Consider the following 14540-nt stretch of genomic DNA (forward strand, 5'->3'; position numbering starts at 1 on the left):
TGAACCTGCAGATGCAGAACTCACAGATATGAAAGGTCACCTGTATCATGTGAATACTGGGTGGGTAATATTCCCTTTGGCTCTACACTGAAACTAACACACTGTCTAATTTATTAGTTTTGCTGACGAAATAATTCATATACTGAAGTACATTAAATCTAACTCTGTCAATCCCTGCCCCCAAAACTTGGCAAGTGGACTGTGTCTCCACAGACTCCTCAAGAAAGAACCAATACGTGTGAAAGATAATTGCTTTTAATTTTCTAAGTTTTCACTTATGCAACATAATAAAGGCAGATTTATGTGACTTGATATGACATTTTTACAAAAACATTTCCCTCCAACATCTGGTCAGTAGTATATAAATATTTACAATGAAAAAATAGGCAAGGAAAAAGGGAAACTTTCATTATTCAAGTCAATTTCTTCCCAATGCTTATCAGAATTTTGAAAATAAAATACTTCATTAACCTTCTAGTCATACATATTTACACTTCAGCCAGTGGTTTCAAAAAATCTAGGTTTAAGGATGTTTTTGTTGCACATCACTCTTACTTTGTTCTACACTATTTTAGCAGTCATCTGAAAGAGTAAATTAAATATAAAAAATGTAAACTTTGAAGAGAAAGAATAAACATGTGTAAATGCACTAAGATATAAAGGTTCTTACAGAGGTTAATATTTTACAACACTAAGAAACAAAATAAAATGCTCTATATATCTTCTTAGTAGGGACATTTTGTTTAGATTTAATTTGATTATATTAACAAAAATTGCCTCTAAAGAGGATGTTAAAAAAATACCAATGACATTACCATCTTAACTGATTAATATCCATTGACCTAATTTTCTCTAAAAGAAACTGTGACTTTTTAAAAAAGTGATAAATATAAATTATATCATGGAGAGCTTAAGAAGCCTCAACAAAGTGTGGTATCTTTGAAATATGAAGACTTTAAAAAATAAATGTGAATAGTGCAAACCAGCCTATTTAATTTAGTGCTATTACAAACATCTTCAACTCCAATGTATAAAAACATGACTTTGATTCTACCAGACGCCATGCCTTTGAAACACTGAAGGATTTGTGGGCAGGAATGGTGGGTGCCCGCAGCATGCCAGTTGCCTTGAGAATTTAAATGTGGAAGTTAATGTCAAATAATGCAGTTAATAGCATTTGCAGCTCCCTAAGCCAGTAGGAAAGTCAGGTGTGGGAACTGCGCCGCCCCCTGGTGCCCAGGGACACACGGAGTCTTGGCTCTCTGGCTTTATAATGCTCATTAAAGTCCAACCTGAAGCTAAGAAACCGCAGACTTTCATCAGAACTGGTCATCAGCAACACCAAAAACTGCTGCACAATCCCCTAAAAAGAAACAAAAAGAGCAAAATATTCATTTCAGAAAGGAACTATACACAAAACATGCCCCCTCCAATGTAATCCCACATGGGGTTATTTTTTCCTTCCAAACATAAACACCACTATGGCAAGTGTCCTCAGCGATGGGAACTGCTCCAGAACCTTGCAGTTTAGCCACCTAATGGAACCCACATTAGGAAGAGATGTCCATTTTACAAATACAAATTAGCAACCAATAAATTTTATCTAAAAGAACTAACCAATAGATTTTTCCATTTTGCCCCAAGTTCTCCCAATCAAAAGAGCAAAGCAATGGATATTAAAACATCTTATTCTTTTTACGTTAAAAACTTAGCATTACACTTTTCATCTTTCATACTATCTAATAAAGAGGGAATATGCAAATTGACCGTCACACCATGCCAAATCTGACGGCGCCCATAGCCACAAGATGGCAGTGCCCAGTCCTTTCAGCCCCGCCGGGGGGGTGGCAGGCGCACAGTGTGGCCAGACCCGTCCTCAGGCCCCCAACCGCCCAGGGCCGGCCCAAGGCGCAGGCAAGCCTCAGATGACAGCTGCCCAGCCACCCAGGGCCGCCTGAGGCGCAGGTAACCAGGGCCAGCCGAGGCTTGCGCTGCCAGCAGTGGCAGCAGCAGAGGTGTGATGGGGGCGTCACCTTCCCCTGATCACCGGGTCACCTCCTGCCCCTGAGGGCTCCCGGACTATGAGAGGGGGCAGGCCAGGCTGAGGGACCCCTCTTCCAGTGCATGAATTTTCATGCACCGGGCCTCTAGTATGAGTTATAAGAGCATTTAATCACAAAGCCCTGCTGAGAAAACAAATTGAGAATATAAAAAATGGATACATGCTCTCAACCATATTTTTAGGGTTCCATACTAAAAGAGTGGGGCAGAATGTGGCTGTATCACCTCCTTTCCAAGGTGGCTCCGTAAAGACAATGTATGTCAGAGTTTACTCAGACTTCAGTACAACAAACTGATCCACTGTTTCTACTAGGGTTGAAGGAGTTACTTAATAAGTACAAATTCTACCCATCAAGTTGCACAACCTGTGGCACAGCTAGCAGACATTTATTTATCTGTTCAAGGTATGTGATGTTTTATCTCCATACTTTCAGAAAGTGCTTGTCTGCAGAGAAAAAGTCACTGAAACTCCCCCATACTTGTCAATCCTCCCTAAACTCTAACAGCTGCCACTTTCCCTCTCCTTGCTTCTGGAGAGCTGCTATGTCTGTAGACTCATATATATTATGCAAAGTAATTTTATATTTGAACAAGCATATAGTGTGCACATGTGTGAATATCACCTTGTCTTTTTAGATGACTAAAGATTTACAAGAAAGTTCTTAAGGGATTATACTGTTAAAAATATAAACATCTGTCCAGCTGGTGTGGCTTAGTGGTTGAGTGTCGACCTATGAATCAGGAGATCATGGTTTGATTCCCTGTACATGCCCAGGTTGTGGCTCGATTGCCAGTAGGGAGCGTGTAGGAGGCAGCCAATCACTAATTCTCTCTCATCATTGATGTTTCCCTTTCTTCTTCTCCCTTCCTGCCTCTGAAATCAATAAAAAAGTATTTTAAAAAATATATAATTATTAAAAAACTAGAGGCCTGGGTGCACAAATTCATGCACCGGGGGGGGGGGGGGCGGGTCCCCCCTTGACCTGGCCCATAGGATGGGGGCCGAAACCGGCTCTCGGACATCCCGAGGCATCCTGGATTGCAAGAGGGTGCAGGCCAGGCCGAGGGACCCACCGGTGCACGATCAGGGCCTGGGAGGGATGTGGTAGGTTGGCCAGCTGGGGAGGGACCGTGGGAGGGCTCCAGGGAGTGTTCGGCCCATCTTGCTCAGTCCCGATCAGCCAGACCCCAGCAGCAAGCTAACCTACCGGTCAGAGCGTCTGCCCCCTGGTGGTCAGTGCACGTCATAGCAACTGGTTGACCGGTCAACTGTCTGCCCCTGGTGGTCAGTGCACGTCATAGCAAGCCACTGAGCAGCTTTAGCATATCATTAGCATATTATGCTTTGATTGGTTGACTGGATGACCAGACAACCAGACACTTAGCATATTAGGCTTTTATTATATAGGATAATAATAAATGTCTAATCACTATGTTGTACACCTGAAATTAACATAATATTGTATGTCCCCTGTAAGTGAAAAATAAAAATCTTAACAATATACAGTGATTTCTTATTGAGTGATGAATTATGATGATGTGTGAAGGTCACTAGAGGGATCCTGCGGAATATTTCTTTCTACAGGTTTGAGGCTCTGCATGTTTATTCATAAGCAGTTAATGACGAGGGACAGTTAATGCTCTACCATTTCATACCTATACAAAGAGAAAAGGACTTTTTTCTGATAAAGAAAAGGAATCATGGGAATGGTAATGATTTACAGAGATTAAGTCTATAATAGGGATAAAACTAGGGATTATACTACTTAAGATTACTTTTTTTAAAATGTACCAACTCTATCAGGAAAATGTGTAACCATCACTGTCCATTTTAGAAATGAGCACGTGGACACATTTTTAAGTTATATTACTACTCCTTTGCAGCTGTACAACTCTCTTAATAGTATGGAACTAATAATTAGGAATCCATTTTTAAGAACCATGAATACATACTACATGTACAACCGACTGGTCAAGAAAGCATTTAATTATCAAAACACCTATCCCACAAAAATATGTCTGTATGGGCAAGTCTCCCCAAATTCAAGAAGATTTAAATCATATCAAGCATCTTCTCAGACCACAATGGCATAATATTAGAAAGAAACTACAATAAAAACAATCAAAAAAATTCAAACACATGGAAGCTGACTAGCATGCTATTAAACAATGATTGGATTACCAAAGAGATCAAAGAAGAAATTAAAAATATCCTGGAAACTAATGACAATAAAAACACAACAATCCAAAATCTATGGGACACATGAGAGCAGTCCTGAGAGGGAAGTTTATAGCGCTACAGGCCTACCTCAAAAATCAAGAAAAAATGGTAGTAAATCTTCTAATTCTACAACTTAAAGAATTAGAAAGAGAGCAACAAGAAAAGCCCAGAGTGAGCAGAAGGAAGGAGATAATAAAGATCAGAGCAGAAATAAATGACATAGAGACAAAAAAAAAAATATAAATACAATATAAAATATCAATGAAACCAAGAGCTGGTTCTTTGAAAGAATAAACAAGATTGATGAACCTCTAGCCAGGCTCACCAAGAAGCAAGAGAGAGGACCCAAATAAACAAAATCAGAAATGAAAGAGGCGATATAAAAACAGACCCCACAGATATACAAAGGATAGTTAAAAAATACTATGAACAACTCTATTCCAACAAACTAGACAACATGGAGGAAATGGAAATATTCCTAGAAAAATACAACCTTCCAAAATGCAATCAGGAAGAATCTGAAAATCTCAATAGGCCAATAACTATGGAAGAAATTGAAGCAGTCATTAAAAAGCTTCCAGCAAACAAAAGCCCAGGGCCAGACAGCTTCACAGGGGAGTTTTACTATACATTCAAGGAAGAACTAAAACCTATCCTCCTCAGACTATTCCAAAATATTCAAGAGGAAGGAACACTTCCAAGCTCATTCTATGAAGCCAGCATTACCCTAATACCAAAACCAGATAAAGATAAAGACAACACAATGAAAGAGAATTACAGGCCAATATCCCTCATGAACATAGATGCCAAAGTCCTCAACAAAGTTCTAGCAAATCGGCTCCAGCAGTACATCAGAAAGATCATACACCATGACCAAGTAGGATTTATCCATGGGATGCAAGGATGGTACAATATCCGCAAAGCAATAAACATGATACATCACATAAACAAATTGAGAGATAAAAATTACAGTCATATCAATTGATGCAGAAAAAGCATTTGACAAAATCCAACACCCTTTCTTGATAAAAAAAATCTCAGCAAGGTAGGAATAGAAGGATCATACCTCAACATAATAAAAGCCATATATGACAAACCCACAGCCAACATCATACTCAATGGGCAAAAACTAAAACCATTTCCCCTAAGAACAGGAACAAGACAGGGATGCCCACTCTCACCACTCCTGTTCAACATAGTATTGGAAGTATTAGCCATTGCAATTAGACAAGAAGAAGAAATAAAAGGCATCCAAATTGAAAAAGAAGTAAAACTGTCCTTATTCGCAGATGACATGATACTGTACATAGAACACCCTAAAGACTTCATCAAAAAATTATTAGACTTAATAAATGAATTCGGCAATGCAGCAGGATACAAAATTAACGCCAAGAAACCTATGGCATTTCTATATACCAATAGTGAACTTACAGAAAGAGAGACTAAAAAAGCAATCCCATTTACCATTGTGCCAAAGAAATTAAGATACCAGGAATAAACTTAACTAAGGAGGTAAAAGACCTATACGCGGAAAACTACAGGACACTGAGAAAAAAGATAGAGGAAGACATAAACAGATGGAAGAACATACCGTGTTCATGGATTGGTAGAATCAACATCATTAAAATGTCTATACTACCCAAAGCAATCTATAGATTCAATGCACTCCCCATTAAAATACCAACGGCATATTTCATAGACCTAGAACGAACTCTCCAAAAATTCATCTGGAATAAAAAAAGACCCTAAATAGCTGCAGAAATCCTGAGAAAGAAGAACCAAGTAGGTGGGATCTCAATACCAGATATCAAACTGTATTACAAAGCCACTGTTCTCAAAACAGTCTGGTACTGGCACAAGAACAGACATATAGATCAATGGAATAGAATAGAGAACCCATAAAAGGACCCAAACCACTATGCTCAATTAATATTTGACAAAGGAGGCATGAACATACATGGAGTCAAGACAGTCTCTTCAATAAATGGTGTTGGGAAAATTGGACAGATACATGCAAAAAAATGAAACTAGACCACCAACTTACACCATACACAAAAATAAACTCAAAATGGATGAAGGACTTAAACATAAGACGGGAAACCATAAAAATACTAGAGGAATCCAAAGGCAGCAAAATCTCAGACATATGCTGAAGCAATTTCTTCACCGATATCACTCCTAGGGCAATGGAAACTAAAGAGAAAATAAACAAATGGGACTACATCAAAATAAAAAGCTTCTGCACAGCAAAAGAAACCATCAACAAAACAACAAGAAAGCCCACTGCATAGGAGAACATATTTGCCAATGTTATCACCGATAAGGGTTCAATCTCCAATGTTTACAGGGAACTCACACAACTTAACAAAAGGAAGATAAACAACCAAATCAAATAATGGGCAACGGACCTAAATGGATACTTTTCAAAAGAAGACAGAAGGAAGGCCAAGAGACATGAAAAAATGCTCAAAGTCACTAATTATCAGAGAGATGCAAATCAAAATGACAATGCGGTACCATCTCACACCTGTCAGAATGGCTATCATCAACAAATCAACAAATGACAAGTGCTGGCGAGGATGTGGAGAAAAAGGAACCCTCGTTCACTGCTGGTGGGAATGCAGACTGGTGCAGCCACAGTGGAGTTTCCTCAAAAAACTAAAAATGGAACTCCCATTTGACCCAGTGATCCCATTTCTAGGAATATATCCTAAGAAACCAGAAACACCAATCAGAAAGGATATATGCACCCCTATGTTCATAGCGGCACAATTCACCATAGCTAAGATTTGGAAACAGCCTAAATGCTCATCAGCAGATGAGTGGATTAAAAAACTCTGGCACATCTACACAATGGAATACTACGCTGCAGTAAAAAAGAAGGAATTTTTACCATTTGTAACAGCATGGATGGAACTGGAGAACATTAAAGTAAAATAAGCCAGTCAGAGAAAGATAACTATCACATGATCTCACTCATTTATGGAATATAATGAACAACATAAACTGATGAACAAAAACAAATCCAGAGACAGAGAAGCATCGATCAGACCATCAAACCTCAGAGGGAAGGTAGGGGAGGGTCAGAGTAAGGGGAAGAGACCAACCAAAGGACTTGTATACATGCATATAAGCCTAACCAATGGACACAGACACCAGGGGGGTGAGGGCATGAGTGGGGGGGGGGGGGGGGGGACAATGGGGGGATTAAGGACACATATGTAATACCTTAATCAATAAAGAATTTTTAAAAATAAAATAAAATAAATGTCTGTATGAACATAAACCAGTCATCAATACCACTTATGAAACATGTTTCCAACAAAATGCAATAGTAGGTTAATGTTAGAGTAAGAGCACTTGCAAAAGGGACACATTTCCCCTTAGATATACTCAAGAAAAATATAAAATTCAAAGCTATGAGGATCGCAGGAAGCACACTATAAGCCTATGGTACAATGTGGTGATGCTTCATTTTAAGTTTTGAACCACGACTATCAAAGCACACAAAAACGTAATTTTTAAAAGTTTGATTTGCCTTTCTAATTAGTTATTAGCAACCAAATAGAAAAATTCTTCATGAAAATCTTTTCATCTGTATTTTCAACATGAAAATCACACTGAGAAACAGATGAAATCGGAAACCAAACCCACAAAATAGAAATATGGACTCTGTGGACTAGCTTCCCTCATCAGCAACTTCAGACCTGTTCTCCCTGAGCTCAGCCCCTTGGTTGCCTGGCAGCTCCTTGCACTTACGATCCTGATGTACCTCCCTGTGCACTTCTCTCCACGTCTGTGCTGAAGAGATGCACGCTGGTCTTCCCAGAGCAGCCACCCCCTCCCGCCCCCCAACAATGATAACACTAGAACCACCCCAGGCAGGGGTTCTCAGACCTGGCTGCACCACAGGTCACAGCCAAGGTTGGGAACCACTGTGGGTGCTACTCACCACTACACTGATTGAATAATTCCTTTCTAATCATTTTGACAGCCAACAGTCAATTACAGAAAATGAGCAATGTGATTTGGACAGCATTTTGTTACTCTAATATGTACCTGGTAGAAATGCGTCAATATTCGCAACTGGGAACACATTTTTGGTATAGACTCTTGAAATTCTTGAATCCTCTTGTTCTCCTCCTCTTCCTCTGCTGCTGTCACTCCCCACTGGCCCTGAAGAGTCAGAAGTACCAAATTAAATTGAAATCTGGATGGAAGAAATTGTTAATGTAGGGCTGAGAAGAAATGTCAGGAGTTGGGGGGGAGGGGGTGCTTTCTACGTCCCTCTGTACTACTAAGAACTTCTATGATAATTTTCTGATGCCAAACTGTTCTCTAGCTTACTTTATCCCCAATTAATAATGTACCTTGGAAATACATCAATACATATGAGTAAATACAGAATTCCCTCAGTGTTTTAAATAACTACAGTATTATACTTTAGAACATGTAACAATTTTGATAATTTGTCACAAACAAGTCTTTTGCTATTACTAACAATCCTATCTAATAAAGAGGGAATATGCTAATTGAACATCACACCCTCACAAAGATGGAGGCACCCACAGCCACAAGATGGCGGCGCCCAGTCCCCTCAGCCCCACCGGGGCAGCAGGCACACAGCACGGCTGGGCCCGCCCCCAGGCAGGTCCAGCCACTCTGCGCACCTGCCTCCAGAGTCCCCTAGTCCCCTCAGCCCCCCAGCCGCCCAGGGCCAGCCCGAGGCACAGGCAAGCCTCAGATGTTGGCTGCCCAGCCACCCAGGGCTGGCTCGAGGGACGACCAAATGACTGAACAAGCAGGCTGTGTAGGGCGACCAGGTCGGCAAGGGGGTTAGTGAGGGATGACCAAACGACTGAACAGCAGACTGCATGGGGCGACCAGGCTGGCGAGGGGGCCATGAGGGGCGACCAGGATGGCAGGGGAGCAGCTGGGGGCAACCAGGCCGGCAGGGTGGGCAGTTGGGGGCAATTAGGCTGGTGCGGGGGGGGGGGGCAGTTAGGGAGACCAGGCCGGCGGGGAGGGCAGTTAGGAGTGACCAGGCTGGCAGGGAGGGGGCAGTTGGGGGCGACCTGGCTGGCAGCGGGGGGGCAGTTAAGGGCGACCAGGCCAGCGGGGGGTGGGGGGCAGTTAGGGCCGACCAGGCCGGTGGCGGGGGGGGGGGGGTTAGGGGCGACCAGGCAGGCAGGCAGGTGAGCGATTAGGAGCCAGTGGTGCAGGATTGTGAGAGGGATGTCCGACTGCCAGTCTAGACCAGCAGTCAGACATACTCTGAGGGGTCCCAGATTGGAGAGGGTGCAGGCTGGGCTGAGGTGACCCTCCCCCCGCCCCTGTGCACGAATTTTGTGCACTGGGCCTCTAGTACCGTAATAAACAGTCTTGTGTCTTTCCATCACTTTGCATATATTTTTAATGCAGATGGTATACATAAAAGTGGAACCAGATGGGTCAAAGACTGGCACCCCTTAAACCTTGCTGAGAGTGAAGCAGGCAGAACCAGCTTCCATCAGAATCTCAGCAATCTGAGGATTCTGAGATCTCGTTATGAGTCTTCTTGCATAATCTCTTTAAAATGTCAGTGGACCTTAGGTCTAAATGACTGCTTCATAAATTACTTTGCCTAATGAATTTAAATAATTTCTCAGCTTTTAGATCTTCTCCTGTATCCATCCCTAAGCATATCTGAATAAAATCCACTGAATAAAGCTGACTTATTATGTAGATCTTGTTCTACTCCAGCACTGATGGTTAACAGTCTGGAGAGAGAATCATCGCCCCCCACACAACTGGCAGCCATCCTATTATCACAGTATGAAAATCCTAAAGACTGATTTTTGTAGATTTTCATAGTTTAGTAATTTTCCAGAAGAGCAAATTCTCTGGAGCATCTGGGCAGTTTTAAACATCACAGAGGTGGCTAGCATTTACTGAATAACTATTAAATACTAAATAATTGACATATTATTACCACATGTAAATAAGTAACTCACTCCTATTTACAAAAAGGAAGCTATGTCTTAGAGAAGTCAGTCAAGTCACCACAAGGCACAAAGCCCGTGAGTTGGGGTTGGGGTTGAACTTCAGTCTGTCTCGTGGCTAGGCATGCCTCTCTGTGCATACAAACTCTGACATTTCATAATCAAAGACAACCACACCTGGCAAAAAACAATGAAACAACTACTCCTGTTTCTAAAATATCCAGAAGAAATAATTTGTGCTCTAAGTTGTAAAATTTTCAAGGTAAACATAATCCTCTATCACTAATTTTAAGGCAAAAAATACTCAAAAATAAAACTTATCAAGACATATTAACCAAAATAATTCTGTCACTAACCCAAGAATAAGCATCTTATAAAAGTAAAAGATTATACAAATTATATCAAATACAAAAAATCTCATAAACAGCCAAACTTGCTCAATAAATCTTCATAATTCAAGATCACGGAGAACACAAAATACTTTAGTGAGGTCGCTGAAAATAGCCGTATGTGTAGAAATTTGGTTCCCATAAGTATATATGAATCCACAGCTCCAAACAGAAAGCAATGCAGAGTCAGGTACCACTCTGATAACGGCAGCAATACATAGGTATCAGCATCTCGACACTTAATAATGAAAAGTGCAAGAGATTTGTGATTCTTGTGAAACTGTCACCTTTATTTTTTAAAGCATGATGGTAGTGATGGTGACCACTCCCTTTAGAACAGCTCTTCCTCAGGACTCCAAATGTGGATGTGAGCACAGTCTCAGTTTTAGGAACATTTCAGCATGAAAACTATTTGTTGTATTTATTATGATGGCAATTAGTTCCTTATTTAAACTGATAAATCCACTAGCATAAAAACCATACCTCAGCTTCACGCTGCTTCTTTTTCTCTTCAAACTGTAACCGTCTCTGCAGCTCTTCCAGGGCAGCTCTGTATATCGCATCCTGAGTATTCTGAAGTTCAATGATTTGATCAAACACGGCTCTAAGCTGGTTTAAAAGTGCCTAAAGAGATGACATTTTTTTATGAATACAGCCCCAACATACTAAGTTTTCCAAATAAAATATTGATAATTAGTAATAAGATACTATAAAACAAGATACCAACTCACATTCTCAAAATGCTCATTAGTTGTTCATTCATTCATTTTCAAACATTTACTGAACATCTACTATGCAGCAACACTATACCAGGTCCTGGCAAAATCCCATAGTAATTCTGTATCACCATAGCAACACCAGTATGACATACCCCAAGCTCTCTATGCAAATTACCTCCAATCCTCACAAAAACCTTACAAACTTGAAGCGCTACCCCAAGTGTCAAAACTACTAGTAAGTGGTTGAGTCAGGAGCTGGACTATCCTACAGTTCAGAAAGGAAAGGAAGGGAAAGTACTTCAAGGGTTTTTGTTTGGTGATTCATAGCAAAACCACACACCGAGACTATAAGAAAGGAAATTCTTAATAAAATATATTTTTTTAATTCAGCAAGGTTTTTATAAAAAATGGTATCATATTTTATACCAGGAATGAAAAGGTGGTTGCCCATTGGCAAGGGGAGGGGGGACTCTAAATGTGTTGAAATATATCAATGCCACAGTACATTTCTCTAGCTCACTGCCTGTGTTGTAGTGGTCTTCAGTATACAGCTACCATACTTTAGTTATTCTTTCTCCTAGGGCAGCACGGGAAGAAGTAAACAGAATGAGACCTACAGCACAAAATCATTTTTGTAAATAAACACTATATCCATGCAAAATTATATATACACTAGTGGCCCGGTGCATGAAATTCATGCATGGGGGGGTGGGGGGGAGGTGTCCCTCAGCCCAGCCTGCACCCTCTCCAATCTGGGACCTCTCAGGGGATGTCCAACTGCCTGGGATGTCCCACAGGGATTGGGCCTAAACCAGCAGTCGGACATCCCTATCACAATCTGGGACCACTGGCTCCAAACTGCTCGCCTGCCTGCCTGCCTGCCTGCCTGATCGGCCCTAACCACGCTGCCTGATGGCTTGCTCGCCCCCATTGCCCCACCCCATCCCCCCGCCGGCGGCCGGAGCTGCGCGCGGGGGTCGCGGGGGTCTTGGCAAACTTCACTGTCAATAGTGAATCGATAAAACATCTCTTTAATGTTGGCAATAAGACAAGGAGTCCCACTGGTGCTCCTAGCAACCTAAGCTAATGCCCTATGGCAAGAAAGAACAGCAGGAGGCACACCCTGTGGAAAGAAACAAAACTTTTTTGTTGAATAAAATAAGACTTAAGAGGATCTAGAAAATAATGGAAAAAATGGATAAAAGATCAAAGTAAAGAATAGCATTCTGCCTGGCCAGTGTGGCTCAATGGTTGAGCATCAACCCATGAACCAGAAGGTCACACTTCAATTCCCAGTAAGGGCACATGCTCAGGTTGCGGGCTCAAACCCTAGTGTGAGGCGTGCAGGAGGCAGCCAATCAATGATTCTCTCTCATCATTGCTCTCTCGCTCTCTCTCTCTCTCTCTCTCTCTCTCTCTCTCTCTCTCTCCCTCTCCCTTCCTATCTGAAATCAATAAAAATATATTTTAAAACAAGAAAATGAGCATGGAGCCTGGAGGGCCCTGCGCTTTCTCACACCATTCTTCTGGACTTTCAGGCAGGTTACTGTTTGTTTTGTTTTCGCATGCATTACTGGGTTTACTTTGTTCAGATAGTAACCCTCCACACATCAAAGCCATCACTAATGATTAGTTTTTCTCTTTTGAACAACTACAAGAGGATATTATTACACCTAGGAAATGAATGGACATTATTACATTCTTTGCCATCTTCACATCCTCTTTAGAGCGCATTCTTGTTTCAGCACTATTGTTCCAATTGTATTTACAAACAGTGCACCATGAACATTTAACTATTAATAAGATTGTCTTAATCACTACTGTGGGCATCAGGCAACTTCTAAGATTCTCCATTAACTCAAGAAAAGGAGACTATGATCTTTTCTGTTTCTTGTTTCTAAACCACACATCAGCCTTACTCTAGAGTCAGTGTCCAGCAGACACCGGGAGATGATGGTATCCAAGAACACCTCATGGGCTGCAATGATGTGGTCCAAATCTTGGGCCTGCTGCACTTTGTTCCAAAGTTCATCCCAAGAACATTCAAGCACCTAGGAAATGATATGAAACTTAGGGTAAGATTGTGTTCTTCCTAGTATAGTATCTTTCATAAATAACACCATGCAAAGTCATAAGACATGACTTATTTAAACTAAAATCAACGAATGACTCAAATGTACCTCAAATGTAATGTAATACTGCATCTGATGAATGAAATGGACCATCTCAGATGCCAGAATGTGACAGTGATGCAGCACGCCAGAGAACTCTGCAAGAGTCAAGAGAACTGATATTAGACACCACAGGGAAAAGCACTGAAAATCAACCCATGCTCTCCCTCCTGTGTATCTACAATATATCTAAAAAAATAAACAAAAATAAATCACTAGCTTTAACTCCTCACCCGTTAAAAAATAAACAACCCTTTCATAATCAATTTCTGTGCCATTCAAGCTAAAAAAAGGATTTAGCTATCTATTCAAGTAGCACTACATTATTTTACAGAATATAAGTAGCTAATAAAGTATGACATAAAACAAAATAATTGTATTTGAAAATTGAATAAAAATTTTTTATCTTATAATAATGCAATATCTTGAATAAATGCAGGCTCAATTTTATGGCTTCTTTACAATTAGTCTCCCTATTGTGCATGAAACGTTTACTATTCCCTAGCTATTTGGAGACAAAAGTGACATTTCCTTAAGGACCCGAATGTGACCTTGTCACCTGAGAGAAACATGAACCTTGGAGGGAGCCGACTCTGCTTCTATTCTTTACGAGATTATAAAACCATCAAAAGGCTTGAAGGTCACCATAGAGCAGCCGTTCTCTGCTTGCACTTTTAATTTTTGCTCAAAAACTACCCAAGTATGATGGGACACTATTGTAAATGAGGATTCAATCAGAGATGGGGCCCTCAGAGGACGGACTACATAGAGATTTAAATAGGGGTCAGACTTGACATATTCTTGTTACAACTCGAAATGCCGTTAATCGGCTACCTGGATAAATAATTTGCTGCTGTATGCAGTTATTTGAAAAATCATTCTTGTCCCTTCTTCAGACAGTAATGTGGAAGTAAAATATATAAATAGGTGTGAAAAAATAACAGTCACAATATATACTTTTACAAAATACTCCAGAATTAAGTGGCACTGGGGATTTT

The 14540-nt window shown here is 40.7% G+C and overlaps 1 protein-coding gene across 2 annotated transcripts in view; it reads right to left on the minus strand.

Moving 5' to 3' along the window:
- Window positions 1–239: 239 nt before the first annotated feature.
- TUBGCP3 (tubulin gamma complex associated protein 3) overlaps window positions 240–14540 on the minus strand; it is an 86487-nt gene continuing 72186 nt past the window's right edge. For both annotated transcript variants that reach the window (XM_028148815.2, XM_008143924.3), the window contains exons 18-22: window positions 13552–13640; window positions 13291–13422; window positions 11136–11276; window positions 8342–8458; window positions 240–1363 (exon numbers count right to left, since the gene is read on the minus strand). In XM_028148815.2, the coding sequence (XP_028004616.1) occupies window positions 1205–1363; window positions 8342–8458; window positions 11136–11276; window positions 13291–13422; window positions 13552–13640 (638 nt within the window). In that variant the 3' untranslated portion in view covers window positions 240–1204. The remainder of the gene's footprint in view (window positions 1364–8341; window positions 8459–11135; window positions 11277–13290; window positions 13423–13551; window positions 13641–14540) is intronic.

Source organism: Eptesicus fuscus, chromosome 8 (genome assembly GCF_027574615.1).
Source record: "Eptesicus fuscus isolate TK198812 chromosome 8, DD_ASM_mEF_20220401, whole genome shotgun sequence".
In the NCBI taxonomy this organism is placed as follows: Eukaryota; Metazoa; Chordata; class Mammalia; order Chiroptera; family Vespertilionidae; genus Eptesicus; species Eptesicus fuscus.